Raw genomic sequence first — 17073 nt, 5'->3', positions numbered from 1 at the left:
CAGAGAACAGGGCATAACAATTCCAAGTTCACATCAAAGACATCTCACCTCTAAGATGAAAGAGCCTGAAGAGGAACACCTCTTGACTGTGTTTTTCCTAATGTTTAGTCTTTAATGATGAACTATGCAGAAATCCACTACTGGGTATAATCTAATGCTGATGTAATGGCATTTGTCTGTGAATTGCCTCCTGTCCGTGAGAACAACCTATGCTCCAATTTGCTAAAACTGTACTGCTCCAAGATATTAATAAGCTTTTCTAGTGTACACTGGGATGTTTTAGATTCCTAGCATTTAAATAAGGTTAATTCTGGTGTTGAAATAAATGAAAACTAAGAGGGGGTGCAACCATATTAAAAAACGCTGTATAAATTTTTGCATGCAATGAATGCATGTTACATTCCCTTGATGTTTCATCTCAGAACACAACCTTTCCTGTTAGCAAGTAGAGTACAAGATACCTTGTGTTTTCAAAACACACTGGAGAAATTCCTCAAAAATATTCCTCATTGCTGGTTCCTTCACTGTAGCTCTTTCTGCTTGTACCACAGCCTCTTGTCAGTGCCACTGGATACTCTCAGATCACAGAGTAAATGATGGCACATTCTAATTTTCACGTGCAAAAAAAAAAGAAAACTCTGCTTTGCTGCTCTGAAGTTGGAGACATTGATGCAAAAGCTCACAATGTATTAGCTGAATTGTTTTGCAGTGCTGGAATCAGAAGAAAAATTACTGCACCAGGCAATCTTTGAATAATTGCTTTCAATAACAGAACTAGAAAAAGGCTTGTCAAGCTGGAGTTCCCCCCAAGCTCGATGATAAAGCAATACTGTTAGGCACAATGAACTCGATGAGTTAAACACTCATATATATGAGTACAAAATTGGAATAACCATGGCTTAGAATATATCCCAAAGAACCTTCAGTGACTGCACGTATCACTTCTACAGAGTAAGATACAGGCCAGTGGTAAAAAAAGAAGCAAGTCTTACACACACAGTCTCATATATATCTTCAGTTGAAGATGGAATAGTCTTTCAAAATTCTTTCTTATGTGTTTTGGGCTTAAATTTTAAAGTGTTATATGCCCCTTCCACAGCTTTGGGCAAGTACATGGGATGTCTTTCCAATCTCTTTCTAGAGCCAGTGGTTCTCCACTGGCTGTTTTCTTGAGATTGGTTTGCAGCCTTTGCTGTTTGGGCAGTATCTTGTGAGTATCGCCGGGGAGCACGAAGGATCCAGTTTGAATGTAAACTATGTTCACTTGTGCTAGTAGCAACTGAAAAACAGAAGACAATCTGGAGTTAGCAGAGTTCAAGAGTGATATTTTTACATGCACCATGGAAGAACAGGGTGCCTGCTACGACCTTCCTCGAGGTAACACTGAATAATCAAACACTTACTAATGGCTTTCAACCTGTTTTCAGTTCAGGATACCCCTTGAGATGAGATTCACCTTATCTAATATTTTGATGCTTGAAGTACAAATGTACTTCAGTATATCAGTCTCTACTACTCTCTTCATAGGCACTTTTAGGGCACAGTTAATCTGACCTATTTCAGATATCTACTTTAGCCTAGGACAAAGCACTTACAAATGACTATTTCTCTCCAATGATTATATAGGATGGATGAAGAGCTCAGATGGGCACATCTTCATTTACTCAGGCAAATCTCATCCTTTCTAATAGAAATACATCACTATTTAACCTACTCTCTAAATGCCTTCTATTCTGCTGGTTGGAGAGAAATTATCCAGCCATTTCTCAATGAGGAAAATGAAAAACAGATGTAGAAAAAATTATCTTTACATTTTTTATAGCTCTTCTGCAAAGATGGCTGAGGGTTGAGATGCAAGAGTGGAATTCAGCCCTGGGCAGAAGGTGAACACTACTCCAGCATTCCATATGCTACATTTCCTCATGTAATGGCCACACATAAAATAGTGCACCCTTTCAGTGATGAACAAGCAGTGCACTACTATAGTTTCACATAGATGCACACAGAATCATAGAATCAGTAAGGAAGGGACCTCTGGAGATCATCTAGTCCAACCTCCCTGCTCAGCAGGGTCACCTAGAGCATGGTAGACATGGTTGCATCCAGGTGGGCCTTGAAGATCTCCAGAGAAGGAGACTCCACAGCCTCTCTGGGCAACCTGTGCCAGTGCTCCATCACTCTCACAGGGAAGAAATTCCCCCTCACAGTCAGGCAGAACTGCCTGTGCTTCAATTTCTGCCCATTGCCTCTTGTCCTGTCACATGGGACAACTGAAAAGAGTTTGTCCCTGTCCCCTTGACACCCTCCCTTCAGATACTTATACACATTGATAAGATCCCCCCTAAGTCTTCTCTTCCCCAGGCTGAAGAGGCCCAGCTCTCGCAGCTGTTCCTCATAGGGCAGGTGCTCCAGCCCTCTGATCATCTTCGTAGCCCTATGCTGGACTCTCTCCAGTAGCTCCATGCCTCTCTTGTCCTGGGGAGCCCCCACATAGCGATCCTAGATTTGTGAAGTAAAATTAGGATAGAAATAACTCTATTAAATAAACAAATATGGTCTCACATTACCACCCCTCCCTCTACTCTCTGCTCAGCAAGAGTAATCATATTTTGGCTGTTTTATACTGCACCATCAAAATCAACATCCACATTTGGCAGATCCATGTCAGGAACTCTCCGCCATCTCTCTGAATCCAGGTCTGCAATAACTGAGTCGAAGAAAGCTATTGCTTCTCTTACATCTGAACTGGACTGTGGGACTTTTCTTTCCATAGGTGTCTGTTGAACAGATAGGTAAGAGTTAGCTGACAGTCGGGCAAAGTGAGTGAACTGTACAAAGAAGTTGCAAAAATTGTATTTGATTCTGTATTTTAAGCTGTCAGAAAATGATACACAGACTACTCCAGTTTGTAGCCATCAAAGAAAGCAGTAGAGCAGTCCATCTTGTCACATGCTTGACACCAAACATTTTCCACTTGAACATTGCTGAACAGGTTTTCTAAAATCCCCCCAAATCCCAATACCAGGCCATTTAATTGGGTGCCTAAGTGACAGCTGAGCTTTGTGGCCAAATTTATTCTGCCTAGCAGTAGGTACCTAATGAGATACACATATTAGAACTGTAGTTACACAGGGTTTCTTCTGTAATTAATGCAAGGCTCCAGTACCTCAGCAGATGAGTCAGGCCTTAGTAGGCTGAATTCCCCTCTGCAGGCAGCTCTTTCTGTTAACTGCAGAGGAATTGTAGGGTAACTTGGTTACTAATTTAAGCACCTCATTAAAATGCCTAGGTTAGGTGAAATGAATCCAGATCTAAATTGCTGGAATCTTTTTGAAATGGAAAAACACTGTGTACATTAAATACAAGTCATTCAACTCTGCAATGGTAATTCCTACAGGAAAGCCATGGGGTTTAAAATTAGGAGCCTGTCTTAATAAAAAAGCAAAGGCCTGTCTATAAACTCTGAAACAGTCATAAAGCCTTGATTAGCAATTCTGTGGGTCCATGTAGGATGAACTCTTTCTGCCATTCACAGGGGTTCTACCTAATAAAGGGCTGTATATTTTCTCTGAGAGTCCAAGCCAGGCAAATTGCCAGACAGAAATATGAAGTCAGAAAATTACTGCCTTGAGTTTCAAACCTACAAGGAAAAGGTACGTGCTGTATCACATCTCAGAAGGATCAGCTTGCTCCCCATTCTGTGAGATGATGGGGGCAGAGAGATGAACTAGCTTATTCCCCTCCTACTATTACACGTTGATTGGCATTCTCAGAAGTGCTAAAAGATAATTGTTACCACACTGAGAATAGTGACTGCTATCACAACTAAGCCCTTATTGATTAAAAGACATTTCAAAGAAACGCTTTCAAGAATCTGATACAACTCTCTATTTCTCTCTCTCACTAGACCCAAGTAGCAAATTTTGAAGCTACAGTTAGCCTTGAAGCCCAGGCCCCATTCAGAACCCAGGGTTTAGTTCAGCTCATTTTTTATGGAGTAAAATCTTGGGGACCTGAGGATAGGGATATCTGGACAAAGTACATTCCTATTAATCATGCAGCAGGTATAGAGAACAAGTGAATTTCTACTGACAGGTAATTTAACACAAACAGGTAGTTAGGTACAAAACCATTCAAGCCTGTTGATAAAATGAACCTTGCAATCTGTGAATGTAAAACAAATTTGCAGTTAGGAATCAAGTGAGACATCTAGATATTCTGGAAGTATTCTTAATCTCTCTCTAATTTTTGCAAAGCTAGCACTGTGCTGCTCTGGACTTGCTATGTGTGTCAGCAAGAATGACTCACTGTACGGCATATCTTGCTGATGTTCCTCTCTGTTCCAGAGGGGTAGGCTGCTGGAGTTACAGTGCCAGCCTGTATCAGGGCTGTTCACACATAAGAGCTAATCAACCATAGTTAGATGACAGCCGCAGCCTCTGGGATATTCATTTGTTTGCTAAACTGAAGGTTTTGGCATTTTTTAAGTGGAATTTTCAGTAGCAAACCTCAGGAAGTTACAATTCTTCATGAAGCCTAGATGTGCACAGTCTGTTTTACAGGATCTTGGCCCATAGTTTGAGTATCCTTTCCCACTCTTTCTTCTCCACCTGGCCCTTTGGTTAGTCACATACTGCTCTGATATATTACCACTGAGCTCACCAGGGGAACTGGCATGCTGTAAATCTCCTCTTCATCACGCCCATCTTTGCATAACAGGACACAATGGCAGTTCACAAACACTGTACTGATAGTGTAAGAATCATCTCCTGGCACCTAGCACCACCATGCAAGCCACTCTTCTATATATCAGTCATTCCTCTAGATGTTTCCCTAGCCCTAAATAATTTTATAAATTGTAAAAACTTTACTTATAAAACTTGTAAAACTTTTTATAAAACATCTTTATAAAAACTATCTCCTCCAGTCCAGAAAGCTAAACATTGTTTCCTACTATTATTCCTAGATTCTGAGAGTCACTGTTCAAAGCATTATAAAGATGACACAAAGCTCAATAAAACTAAATGGAAGATTCCTATTGACTAAATGTGTAGTAGATCAAAATTTAAAATAAAATACGTGATGTTTAGTCCTAAAAATATGAGGCTTGTGCTTTGGCTAATCAATGTCTGTAACAGAGCTCTCTTTCAGCTATTTTGAGATTCTGCAGTAAAAGAACATATAAGTGCAGCAATACCTTTTTGGTAATGCCTACCTGGGCTATTCAGAAAATCAGCCATATGTCCCTTCTTCCTATTATCCCTATTGGTATGCAGTTTAAGGGCTGCACTGAATAAGCTGTGAGTCTGCTGTCAAAGACATGTTTGTGATCATGTAACCAAACAGATCACCCCTCCTGCTGGAATTCCTTCCTTTGTCCCCACTGAATCATGTCCAGAGTCAGATCAGCCTCTGAACTTTCCAGCCACACGCATTTCATAAAATGCAGTTAGGAGGAAGTTTTGCAGTCATTTCCTCTCTAGCATATATGGAGATCTCAAAGACAATATTTCAAAGCTATTTGTGGTGTCGCTATACTAAAGGGTGAGGAACCACACTGTCTGTCTCAAGACTTCCTGTCAGTTTCTTAACTAACAGAGAAGGGAGCCCTAAGAATGCTTTGTGTCCTACCACCTATCAGTTAAGCTTGCACTCACGATAAAAGTAGCATTGACAAGCTATCTGATGAGTCATAGGAAATCCTACTTGTTTCAATGTATTTAAAACTGCTTTGTGTAAGTAATTTTAAAGCCAATAAAAGGGCTGCCCATAAACCCAGGGATTACTATGTTTGTCAGTCAGTAACAGCTATAAATAACCATAGCATAGAATTCTGTAGCCAGTCAGAGTACTGAGAAAACAGCTATCTTTCAGAGAGTGTTTTCACATACTTCGCATAGTCTCAGACCTGTTTTCTTCTCCTCTTTTTTTCTCTCACACACAGAGACATATCTTTCCATGATCAGTCATTCATATTTGACTTCACACTAAGCTAAAAGAATCTTTAAGGTATTTAGTAGCATTTCAGATGATGTGACAGTAAGAAGACAATCAGCAGGAGACCAATAAGGCAGAAAATCACAGGTTACACAACTAAGTGCTTCACAACTTAAGATGAATCACATGGCAAAAGTTCTTAGGAATTACCTTAGAAGACTCTTTGGAAGGAAGAGGAGGTAATAACTTTTTTCCTGTTTTAGATGATTTTGTGGACATTGGAGAATCTGTAGCCATATGCATGGATTTTAAGTTATTGATACTGTCAAGGTATTTTTTCCTCAAGGCTAACAGATCCTGTAAGTACTTCAAGCAGTCCTGAGTCTTGGAGTACATCCAATCTCTGTCTTCCTCTTTTGGCTGGAAGTAAGCACAGGAGTCTATGCTGGTTGTACTTTTGCATTTTTTCAGTGGTTCACTAATTTTCTCCTGCTCACCACCAAGAATGTACATGGAAGTGCTGCGGATCAGTCTCACTGCAGAACCTGTACCATCGCAGTATGGGATGTTGTCTGTCACATTTCTTCGGTGGGAGTTGGGGTGAAATATAGAATGGATCTTTTTGAACATAGTGTCACTTCCTCCTCTTTGTACCTCCTCTCTTCGAGCTTCTTAATTTTAACCAAAGACCTGGTATCCAGTAGCTGAAACTCTTGCCTTCAACTGACAGGGAACTTTGTCACTTACTAAACGAGGATGAAATATCTAATACTGTTCAACTGCTTTCAATCTAGTACATTGTGAAAAGCATGATGGCAGCTCAGAAGTGAGCTTTCCATTCCATTTGTGACAGTTAAAAAGCTTTGCCCTTTTCTCGGATTAAAATAGAGTAGAGGAGGTGAAATGTCATTCTGCGTCCTTTTCTTTGATTGCTCCCCAGACAAAACATCGGCACCCGTCGGAACTCCGCTCCTCAGCGCGTCCCTCGCCTTTCTCGGTCCGCCTCAGCGCCGCGCTGCGGTCTCGCTCTCCTGGCGCTGGCCGTGGTGCTGAAGCGCCTCCGCCGTCCCGCGGCCCCTGCGAGCCCCGCGCGGGCGGCGCGGCAGGCCTCGGCCGGGTATTTTCCCGGAAGAGCTTGCTGAGATCAGCCTCGATCAACAGGGGCAAGCGACTGACTGCGGGGGAATCGCTTCTGTCGGGTGGAATTCGGCTGCTGAGAGCAGCCGTTCTGGGTTTCACCCTGTGGTAACCAGGAGAAGGTTACAGCTACCCGACACCACCACATTGCTAGGAACGACGTGGATTCAGATATCAGGATCTATTACACTCAATACAAAGCTTCACTGTGTAAGAGATGCTGTAAAATAAAACACTGTTCCAAAACACTCAGCTGTCAAAATAATGAGAAGAAACCAATGCATTCGTATCTTTCCACATTAGTTCTTTTTGCGAGCACTTTAATAAGCGGTTCTGATGACTGGTTTTTGACTGAAAACTACAGAGAACATTAACATTGTCTATAGCCAAAGCCAGCAGCAAGTATAGCAAATTGAAGTCTTTTTTAACAGAGATGTTCTGGAACAATCCCATTTTTGTAATTTTGCCAGCATATGCAGGGTATGTACATATACAGAGAACATTAAGTATTATTGGTATATTCAAGCACTGCTAATACATGTGATAGCAGAACACCACGATGAATGCATCAGGCAGAAGTACAGTGAATGTGGTCAACTCTCACTGCTAAGACAGTCAAGAACTTCTTTAAACTAAGCAGGAATGTCCAGGATCAACATGTGCAAAAGAGTTTTGATAAATCATATTGTTCAAGCTTTGGCAGCTTGAGAAAAAAAGTCTTTATTTTGAAAGCCCGTGCATATGACCCTGCAGACTCCACTGAAGTGCCAGAGAGTGTACCAGTGAGCCTTAGAGAGGAACTCTCTAACTGATCTTGTAGTCACTTAAACCACGAAACCTGTGATTCAAGATAACCACTGGGAGCTCAAGGAATTATTGACAAAGAAAGACTGGAATTAGTAATGGCAATGGAAACTCCATAGAGAAACTGCTTATAGGACAGACATTGCCTTTCAATAGTAGATTGATTTCTAAGCTCATCTAGATTTACCAAGAGCTACAGAGAATAGCAAAAAAAATCTAAGCAACAAAAAAAATGCATCATGTACTGTGAAGAGTAAATCTGATGTTATACACCACAATTTGAAAAACTTTTAATATGAGTCATAAGTTTTCCTATCCTGCTTCAACAAAATATTTACAACTAATGCTGACATCTTACTGATTTCAAAAGCTTTCAGACTCTTAAGAGGGTTCTCAATTTCAAGTAAGCTCATTCTCAATTTTTAGAAAAGCTTGCTGTGCCAGATTCATTCTGTCCCAACATGTGTGTGGTTCCTGCTGGTCACTGGTTTTAAAAGAAGGAGAGCTTAATAAACCCATGAGACAATAGAGTAACTGAATTATATACTAGAATTTCCCTTGAAGTAAATAAAAGGTCATTTACAATTATTTCAGACATTAGTATTTTATTCTGTACATTGCTTAAGGGCAGTGGGAATACAGGATCTTCTTCTATTGTAAAAATGAAAATCAATTTGTATTCTTCAGTCTAGTGTAATTTAAATAACTCCATGGATTCAGGAAGTTAAATGGCAAAACTATGGATATTTTTAAAGGTCACAGTTGTCTTGTGTGTTTTGTGAGAAAATGAATGCGCTGTATTTTTTCAAGATATTTTTTTATGAGGTATTTGCATTCAAACATGTTTCTTAAATAGCATTGTACTTATTTAAGGTCAAACTCTAGTCCCCTTGTATTTGTAATTCAGCCAGCAGATATCACTGTTCTCTCCCTAGTCTTACTGCCAGGGACTGAATATAGTACCGCATCTAAGCCTGCTGGTAATTAAAAACCAAGTTCTTATTTCAGAGTCATTTCTTTCTGCACAAAGACACTCATCAAGCAACAAATATGGCTGAAGAATATTTAGTCTGTTAATTTTAAGTACCAAATTTACAGGCAGCTTTTAAATCATAAATAAAGATCTCCCATAGAAGGAGCTTGTGAGAAGCAGATCAGATGGACCACACTAAATATTTAATGGCATCTAAGATTACTAACTTTGACAAGACAATACTCATATCTTATTTGTTCATTTGGCTACTTGATTTTGAATTAACTTACTGAATATTTTTTATATTTAAAGTGACTTTCCTTCTTCTATTGTTTTCAATGTTTCTGTTTTGCTTTGTAGCTAATGGAGTGGTCTAAGCAACATAGATCACCTACCAATAGCTCACAGAATTGCCTTTGTTATCTGCCCTGAATATTTTGGCACTTCCTGAGCCCTCATGTCTGGGGAAGAAAATCCAATTAGATGTTTCCAGTCAAATGGATTTGTCCTGTTTAGCTATATTAACTATACAGTTGAATAAAACCATAAAATCCAATATATAAACAAATACAATTAAATTATAATAGGTTGATAGAAAATTTTCCTGATTGTCAGCTGGCTTAAATCATAAAATCACACTTCTTTATCTTTTTTTATTTTATAATCTGTCAGATCTTAGACTTATCTCCAGAATAACATGATATCATGCATACAAATTCTTCTTAATAGTAACATTTCACCCAAAAGACTGATACAAAAGAATGTCAGTTATTGAGCCTGGTACTATTTTATATGTTTCAGAAACTAAAGTGCAGTTGTCAATCTCTGTTAAACTCTGGCTACATCTATATAGCTAAATAAAAGAACAGATTGTCTAGAACAGACCTAGTTGAAACTGTCCAAAACAGACCCAAAGCATCAGCGAACAATTAAGCACTGTGCACAATACGTATCTACTATTTCCGTTTGCTCCCTGGTTCTTTACTACTTACTGCTTCATATATTTCCTTTAAGTTCTGCAAAACCACATACACACAAATATACAATCTCCCAGAGATACATGAAAAAATAAAAAATGGAGGAATGCTGAGGCCACAATCGAATACTAAAAAGAAGTCTGATACAGGTATACAGCGGCTAACATGACTCTTACTGTTTCAAAATCTATATATACTTGAAAGGACCACCTTCAGAAGGATAGTCTCAAGCCATAGATCAGGTGCTGAATGTCATTGCTTTTTGGAGGCAGTGAGAAACAGTAGATATTCGAGGTACAATACCGCAGGATTCCTGCCTTCCATTGACTAAAGGAGAATATAAAAGAAGAATGGACCTTGTTATCAAGCAAACAAAAATCCTCTGAAATAATTGTTTCTTCTTCTCTGTCAGTCTGTAAAAACAACAGTCTGGAGGAGTTACACCTCTTCAGAATTGCTATCAAGAACAAGTCACGGATATATCCTAGAAAATTGCATAGATCACCTTATGTGAAAAAAGTTCTTTGTCTTTCTGGAGTTCCCAAAGTTTAGGAAGAGAAAGCAATTCCAGTACCATGCAATTGAAATAGATACTATTGCTTCTCTAAGCTATGAATCTGGAGAAATGAGTTTCTTAAGAATGGAGATGTTACAATATGAGATATTCATTTAAACTGATTTAGATGTAAACCCAGTAAAATCTAGGTGTGTTGCACATGTCAGATTTAATGGTGATTTTTTTTTCTCCTGGGGGTACACACTTGAGTCATGCTGTTGCCATGGCAACACTGACCTGCAAAACCATCTGAGTCATAAAATTAAGGCCTCTGTTTGTCAGAGGATGAACAGAATGTTTTTGTTAGGCTGGAGCATCACCTTTCCATCTAGGCTACATTTGAATCTGAGTATTTCCATTTGACTTAGACTCTGCACATTCTCCAAAAATTTTCACTGCAAGCAACACTTACATTCATTGAATAGGACTTGTTGCACCATTAGCACTGATTTCAACCAACAAAAGGAGTGACTGCATTTCCAGTAAGCATGAAAAGATTAAGAAATGCCATTTATGTATGGAAGATTCAGAAATGTCATTTATGTATGGAAATGCCATTTACGTATGAGAAATGCTTAGGAAATTATTATACAAATGAGATATCAGTCAATATCTTTTTTTAATTTAAGTTACCTTGATATCTCTATTTGGTAATGTTTTGTGTTCGTTTTATCACAAAGCAATAAAATCCACTCTAGTGAAACACCGCTGCTTTAGTGCTAATTCTATAGCTGTTGCCTGGCAGCATTTTCAGAGGGTGAAAGGTTACCACACTTATCCACTGTTGTATCTAGCCTTCTCTTCCCCTTTGTTTCCCAGAATAACCCTGCTGTCAGTAAAAGCTCCATCTCTGTGACAAGCCTGACAAGGGAACTTTGTCTTGTCTTCTGTCACACAGGGTCAGGGGACAACCAGTTGGTGTTGCTTGCTTCATTGGAAGAATTCATGTCCTTTCAGTATAAACATTGTTAGAACCTTTCTAAGCTTTGTTAGTCTCTGTAGAATTAGTTATTCTCTGGCCTCTTGAGTCTTTTGCTCCAAGGATGGGTGAAGAATTATTGTGATGTCTAGCTTGTTGCCTGTCACATCCATCAACCATTGATAAAGTCTTTGCCAAGAGAAGGTGATAAATAGTTAAGATTCTTGTGAGATAGCTCAGTGAAGAATGGATATTGTAAGCAGCAGTTCTTCAAATTAGTTTATAGAAGACAAACTTTTTAATGACCTGTCTGTCTTGATCTTTAACTGGATGATCTGTTTCTCACTCCAATTAAATTCTAATATATTATTCAACCTTCCAATAAAGGAAGCCCCTAGGAGGATTTATGAGAAGGGAGAGTCTGGATTCCTAGCCCTTCAGTAAGTTACAGAGTGGCCGGACCTTATCAGTCTTCTCCAGGCAAGGCCCACTCAGGACACCTAGAGACATGTTCGTAGGTAGCCTTGGATGCCTACCTTCCATTCGTATCTCCTCCTTACTCTGCTGACCCAATAAAACATGGTAAAGACTAGCTAAGCTGGAGCAGTAAAGGAGGAGGAGCCTGGCTGAGATGTCTGAGAAAGAGGCATTGAGTACCAGGGAGATATTATATGAATACTGGGCAGGGTGGAAAAAAAGAAGAAATACATCTTGAGCACTTTTCTAATAGTGCTTTTGAGCATATTAATTTAAGCATTTTTATGCTTTGACCACAAGGTTTCTGGGAAAAATACATCTGTATAGTGCCTGCCAGGACCAGGGCAGTGGTCCTGTCCTGATTAATGGCTGACATAACTAACAAAAGGAATGATTCTCTTTCATGTACATTGCTTGAGCGTATCTCCTAGTATGGCCTGTTTAGCATCTGCAGAAGCAATTTTCAGTTGGAGCAACACTGCTCATACTGAGGAGCAGAAGGAGCCAACCAGAACACTTTTGGATGAAATGCAAGTTCAACCTCCACTGACAACTTACAGGGAATGAATCCTACATTACCATCATTACTGGAGTGCACATCGGCACGCGCCTGCTCCAGCTACTGCTGCTATCACTCCGAGCATCGCTGGAATAGAAAGGGAAAGTGTTTACATGAGTAAACACTAAGTAGCTCTTTTTGAAGAGGAGCTACCAAAATATACAAAACCATGATTATTTCCCAGGATGGGCAAGAGCAGTTTTTGTTGCTTCTCCCTGCTAACTGAGTGCTCAGTAAAAGAGTAGGAGAATTAAGATCTCATATTGCTCTTGCTGATACGTTAACGTTAACAGGAAATACTGTTGCTGATAAACACAAGTTGTTTAACTAGCTTGATTTTTTGTCCCTGTCCATTTCTTACCTACTTTTCAGCTACTATTATAAACCAGCCTATATCTAATAGGATACACTTAAAAGGTGTGGGAAGGAGAAGAAGAAGTAGCTATCCAGCCTCAGCTATCGCTTTAATTCCTCAATTTGAAAGACACAGTGTAGTGCTGCTGGAATACCCGGATTAAGAAGGACTGTACAAGGCCCTTTTGGCAACATGCAAAAGTGGACACATGAGATGTCACACTGTTTGCAATGGGTTCAGGAATTTTAAGAAACTCAGAGTTAAGAAACTCTGAGATGGCTCAATAGTTGTAACAAAGGAAGTAATAAAATATTTACCAAATCTTTGTCTATTCATGTTCTTTAAGCAACCTGAAAAGTCTCAGAAAAGGTTCATGCATAAGATTCCAGTCAGGCCAGAGAACCAAAAAGACATGTAGGTGTGGTGGGCATGCATGCCAGGCTGGTTGCAAGATGGTTACAGAAAACTGCAAAGCCAAATGGCACTTTCCAGGCTGAGCTATAATCTCATTAAATTTATAAATCTTTGAAGTACGTTTGTGTGGTGCTCAAAAGAACACAGAGATTTACACCTTCTCTCTAAAATCAGGTAGAACATGAGCCTTTGACCCCAAAGTGATCAAAATATGATTCTAAATATATTTTTCTTTGAGACCTTTAGGTCAGGCGCAAGGGAATGTGAGGCTAGGTTAACTGAAACTGAAGGAAATATTTATGTGAACCTTGGTAAACTGAAACAGCCAAGACTTACAGGTATGTACATTGGAGATTATCACAAACTGAAAGAGACCATCACAATGGAAAGAAAAGACTGAGGTAACCAGCATTTCTCTCGAGATTTTTTTTTTACAATTATTATTAATAAAAAAAATTCTCCAGGAAACTGAAGTAGTTATGGAAGTGCACAGGCCAAAACAACACATGAAATCATGGTCAGAGCTGGCAGCAAGCAAAGGTCACTGGATTTCTGATTCAAAACACAGTAAGCAAGGACTTCATTGAGGATCCTTTACTTATCCACTGGATTTAAGTGGATAAAACAGAATCATCCACAAGAAGCTGCTGCAGTGGAAATGAACTGTAGCCTATTCTTCCTGCATACAGAGAGAGCCAGTTGCTTGAAAATAAGAGGCAGCAGGAACTGAATAATTTGATACTTCAATTCACTTCAGCTCCCCTTACTGACTTCAGCAGTATGCAGAACACTATATTTTACCATTCAACCATCACTGTGTGACAGTTCATTCTTTGAATATGAATATGGTTATGGCTATTGATATGCATATCTAACATGCAATTAGATTCCTGCACACTGTGTCTAGATTTGTGTCTGTGGATATCAAGAATTGTCCTGTGGTGTTTGGTTTTAGGGAGGAAGAGTGGAAAAAAGTTGGTTAATACTGCAAAAGCACACTYTACAAGGTTGCAAACCTCTTCATTTATCCACTGCCTGTCCCAGAGCCCATAATGACATTACAGTTTCCACGAAAGCTCTATTTGTTACATCTCTCACATATCCTTGTAGAAGAGATTATGAGCCTGATTATAGTTCTAAACCATGTGAGAGAGAAAAGATTATCAACGACTCTTGACAGGATGACCTTAACTTGGAAAATATACTCCTCACCCTCCATGACAGTGCCATTTTTCTGAAAGGAAATTTGAAAATACAGGATTAACATGCAGAGATCAGTGTTGCTTTATGCCATATGCCTGAGGCCACAGGTCATGCTTATAGCTCATTCAGTATACTTGACTGCCAGGACTTCTTTAAAATGTCATCTTGTTTTTAAATAAAAGACAATTCTCACTCTAGAGAATTGTAATCCCTTTCTCCTTGAACTACACTGCTCCTCCTGAACCTCAGTGATACTGTGAATTGTCTGTCTGCTTTTTGTAGTTTTTTCTGCTGTTTATTTTCTTGCTGTTCTCCTCAATCAGTTATAATTTGGAACAGCAATCTCAAGCCTAATAAATCTGTAATACTAGCGCCTTAGTCAGCAACACCTCTAAGCAAGTGTCTCCTCTGTGATGTAGTGATATATTGATCAACTCAGTACCTCAGCCATTAGCTCTACTCACAATAGAAGCTTGCCACTGTTTCTCCTAAAGCTTCCCTGCTAGGTTAGAGGCACAGAACACTCCTATTCGGAAGGGAAACATAGCATGTGATTTACTTCAATGACTGCATGCTAATTTCAAGTATATCCATAACTAATATCTGAATGGAGACCTAGTAATAGTAGTCCTCAGGTCCAACCCCGTGGGAGCAGTTTCTCCAACAGTCTCTTCCTTGATCTACTAAGATGCTGCACTGTCTATATACTCATGTGGCTGTTTAGAAGGACCTCAGACAGTTCTCACTCCCATGAACAACTACTTTTGCACCTTTATGTTTTACCACTAGATGGAAGCCTTGGCCTCCAGCGTTATTCTGTTAGCTTCCTAACCATTTAATTGTATACGCAAGTTTCTTGAAGAGTTGTTTATCTATATATAGTTAGATATTTAAGTAAGAATTAGCTGTGCTCAGGCATTTCTGTAGATTACTGAAATCTTACATGGAAGGCATAAGACTGCATGAACCTCCCAGGTATTCACAGATTAAACCCTATAAACTATGAGGACTATGTAAATCTTCCCATCGGCCTCTTCACAGAGGGTGGTCGCCAATGGTATACACTTAAGGTTGCTGTTCCTTTTATTAGCATTAAGCTCCCCATCGCACTACTGATGTCCCTGATACATAAATGGTGGCTATATACTGAGTTTCCCAAAAGGTTTCCTGCTTAACATTAACAAAGTGTGAGTTTTCAATTTTTATTTATTATAAGAAATTACTCACCAAATACGCCTTAAGAATTAACACTTTTTATTTCTAAGCAGCTCACTGTGAGTTACGTTCAAAATTTGAGATGTTCAGGACATGAGATGTATTCTCTGTGTGGGTAACTATCTTTTAATAATGGGAGGTGAACTACTGAATACTCATGACTATGAACATAAAATTTGCTTTTGAAGAAAACTCATATTGGCTCATATAGCCAATGTCAGTGAAATCAATAGGAGATGTTCTTTGTCCTGAGTACTAAATCAGATCCTGAGAACTGTTTCAGTAAATAGCAAATTCACTCCGATACTCAGACAAAGCTAACAGGAAACACAGTTTATAGAAATTTGCTTAAAAACTCAGAAGGCTATTTATGAAAAGAATTTCTGATATTCATGTGTCTCTAGTTCTCATTTTTATAAGGCTACAGAAATATCTGGAGGCAAAGGTAAGAAGTTCCTTGTTTCTTGCTCTTTAATTTTGAATAAAATGCAAAAACTTTATATACTCCAGTCTTTATCTCTACAATTGTTCTCACACATAGTACTACAACTGTCATTTCTGTAGAGACACTGAACTGCAGAGCATTTTACATAAGATGGTGTGTATGTCAACCAGTGGCATCTGAGGCTACATGTGTACAGGAACGTCAAACATTATAAAGCCTGATCTCTGGCTCTGAGGGCAATGGATAGGGTATGGATAATGTCCACCTGAATAAATGCTGTTTTCCCTCAGAATATGTGGTTTTGTCCTTTTTGCCAATTGGACAGATCTCTGGCTTGTGCTGTTGCCCAAATTGTGCCAGGCACTGTTGAAGGGAGTTCTGGTTAACACAAGCCATAGTGGTATCAAGGAGCAGGTTACCAATATGGACTAGTGACTGTACTATCTAAAATTACCTTGAATTAATTTCTGAAACTAAGTGTATTTCAGGTTGACAGTGTCCCTTTAGAACTGTTATTTAGTGTGAACAAAAGCTACTTAGAGAAAAGAAGCAAAAGTTTCATGGATAATGGTATCAGCACGGAATCATGGATGATGTCACACTATTGGCATCTCTGCCTTATGTGGTAAGGTGATAAATATGTGGTAAGCCTCTACAAATAGCACCCTTTTTTATGCTAACCATTTTCAGTTTTCCATGATTTGCAGACTCCTCAGATTTTGACAGTAGAAAATTCACATACACGGTCGTATATGGACAGAAGTAAGAATGATAGCCACTTTGATGGCTAAAATTTAAAATTTGAGTTTTATTTTATAGTTATGCAGTTATGCACGACACAGTCATGCAAACGTTCATTTTATGGGCCAAACTGCTTAACTCTTTTCTTCCATTAATAAGCCAGCTGCTGCCTAAAGAGTCTAGCCAAATTCAGTAAATTCACAGTCTATTCCTTAATCTAATTCCTAATGAAGGTGGATTGGTCACAGAAGACCTTTTTACATTGCTCAATTTTACATAGTTTAACATAGTTTTACCAGCCAGATACATAAGTCAAAAGCTGAGAAATCTGCACTGGTTCCAATGTCTGATACAATTAGGT

At 39.1% G+C, this 17073-nt stretch overlaps 1 protein-coding gene across 1 annotated transcript; it reads right to left on the bottom strand.

The window, feature by feature from the left end:
• Positions 1-1037: 1037 nt before the first annotated feature.
• Positions 1038-6567, bottom strand: CUNH13orf42 (chromosome unknown C13orf42 homolog). Its single transcript, XM_085325044.1, has 3 exons — positions 6148-6567; positions 2630-2777; positions 1038-1279 (listed from the first exon to the last, which is right to left on the bottom strand). Exons 1-3 carry the CDS (start codon positions 6565-6567, stop codon positions 1038-1040), a joined length of 810 nt encoding a protein of 269 aa, XP_085181170.1.
• Between the last annotated feature and the right edge of the window lie 10506 nt (positions 6568-17073).

This window comes from Rhea americana, unplaced genomic scaffold (assembly GCF_003343005.1).
Source record: "Rhea americana isolate MKP2758 unplaced genomic scaffold, rheAme1 scaffold_95, whole genome shotgun sequence".
In the NCBI taxonomy this organism is placed as follows: Eukaryota; Metazoa; Chordata; class Aves; order Rheiformes; family Rheidae; genus Rhea; species Rhea americana.
The sequence above is the reverse complement of the archived record's forward strand: the minus strand, read 5'-3'. Positions and strand labels throughout refer to the sequence as shown.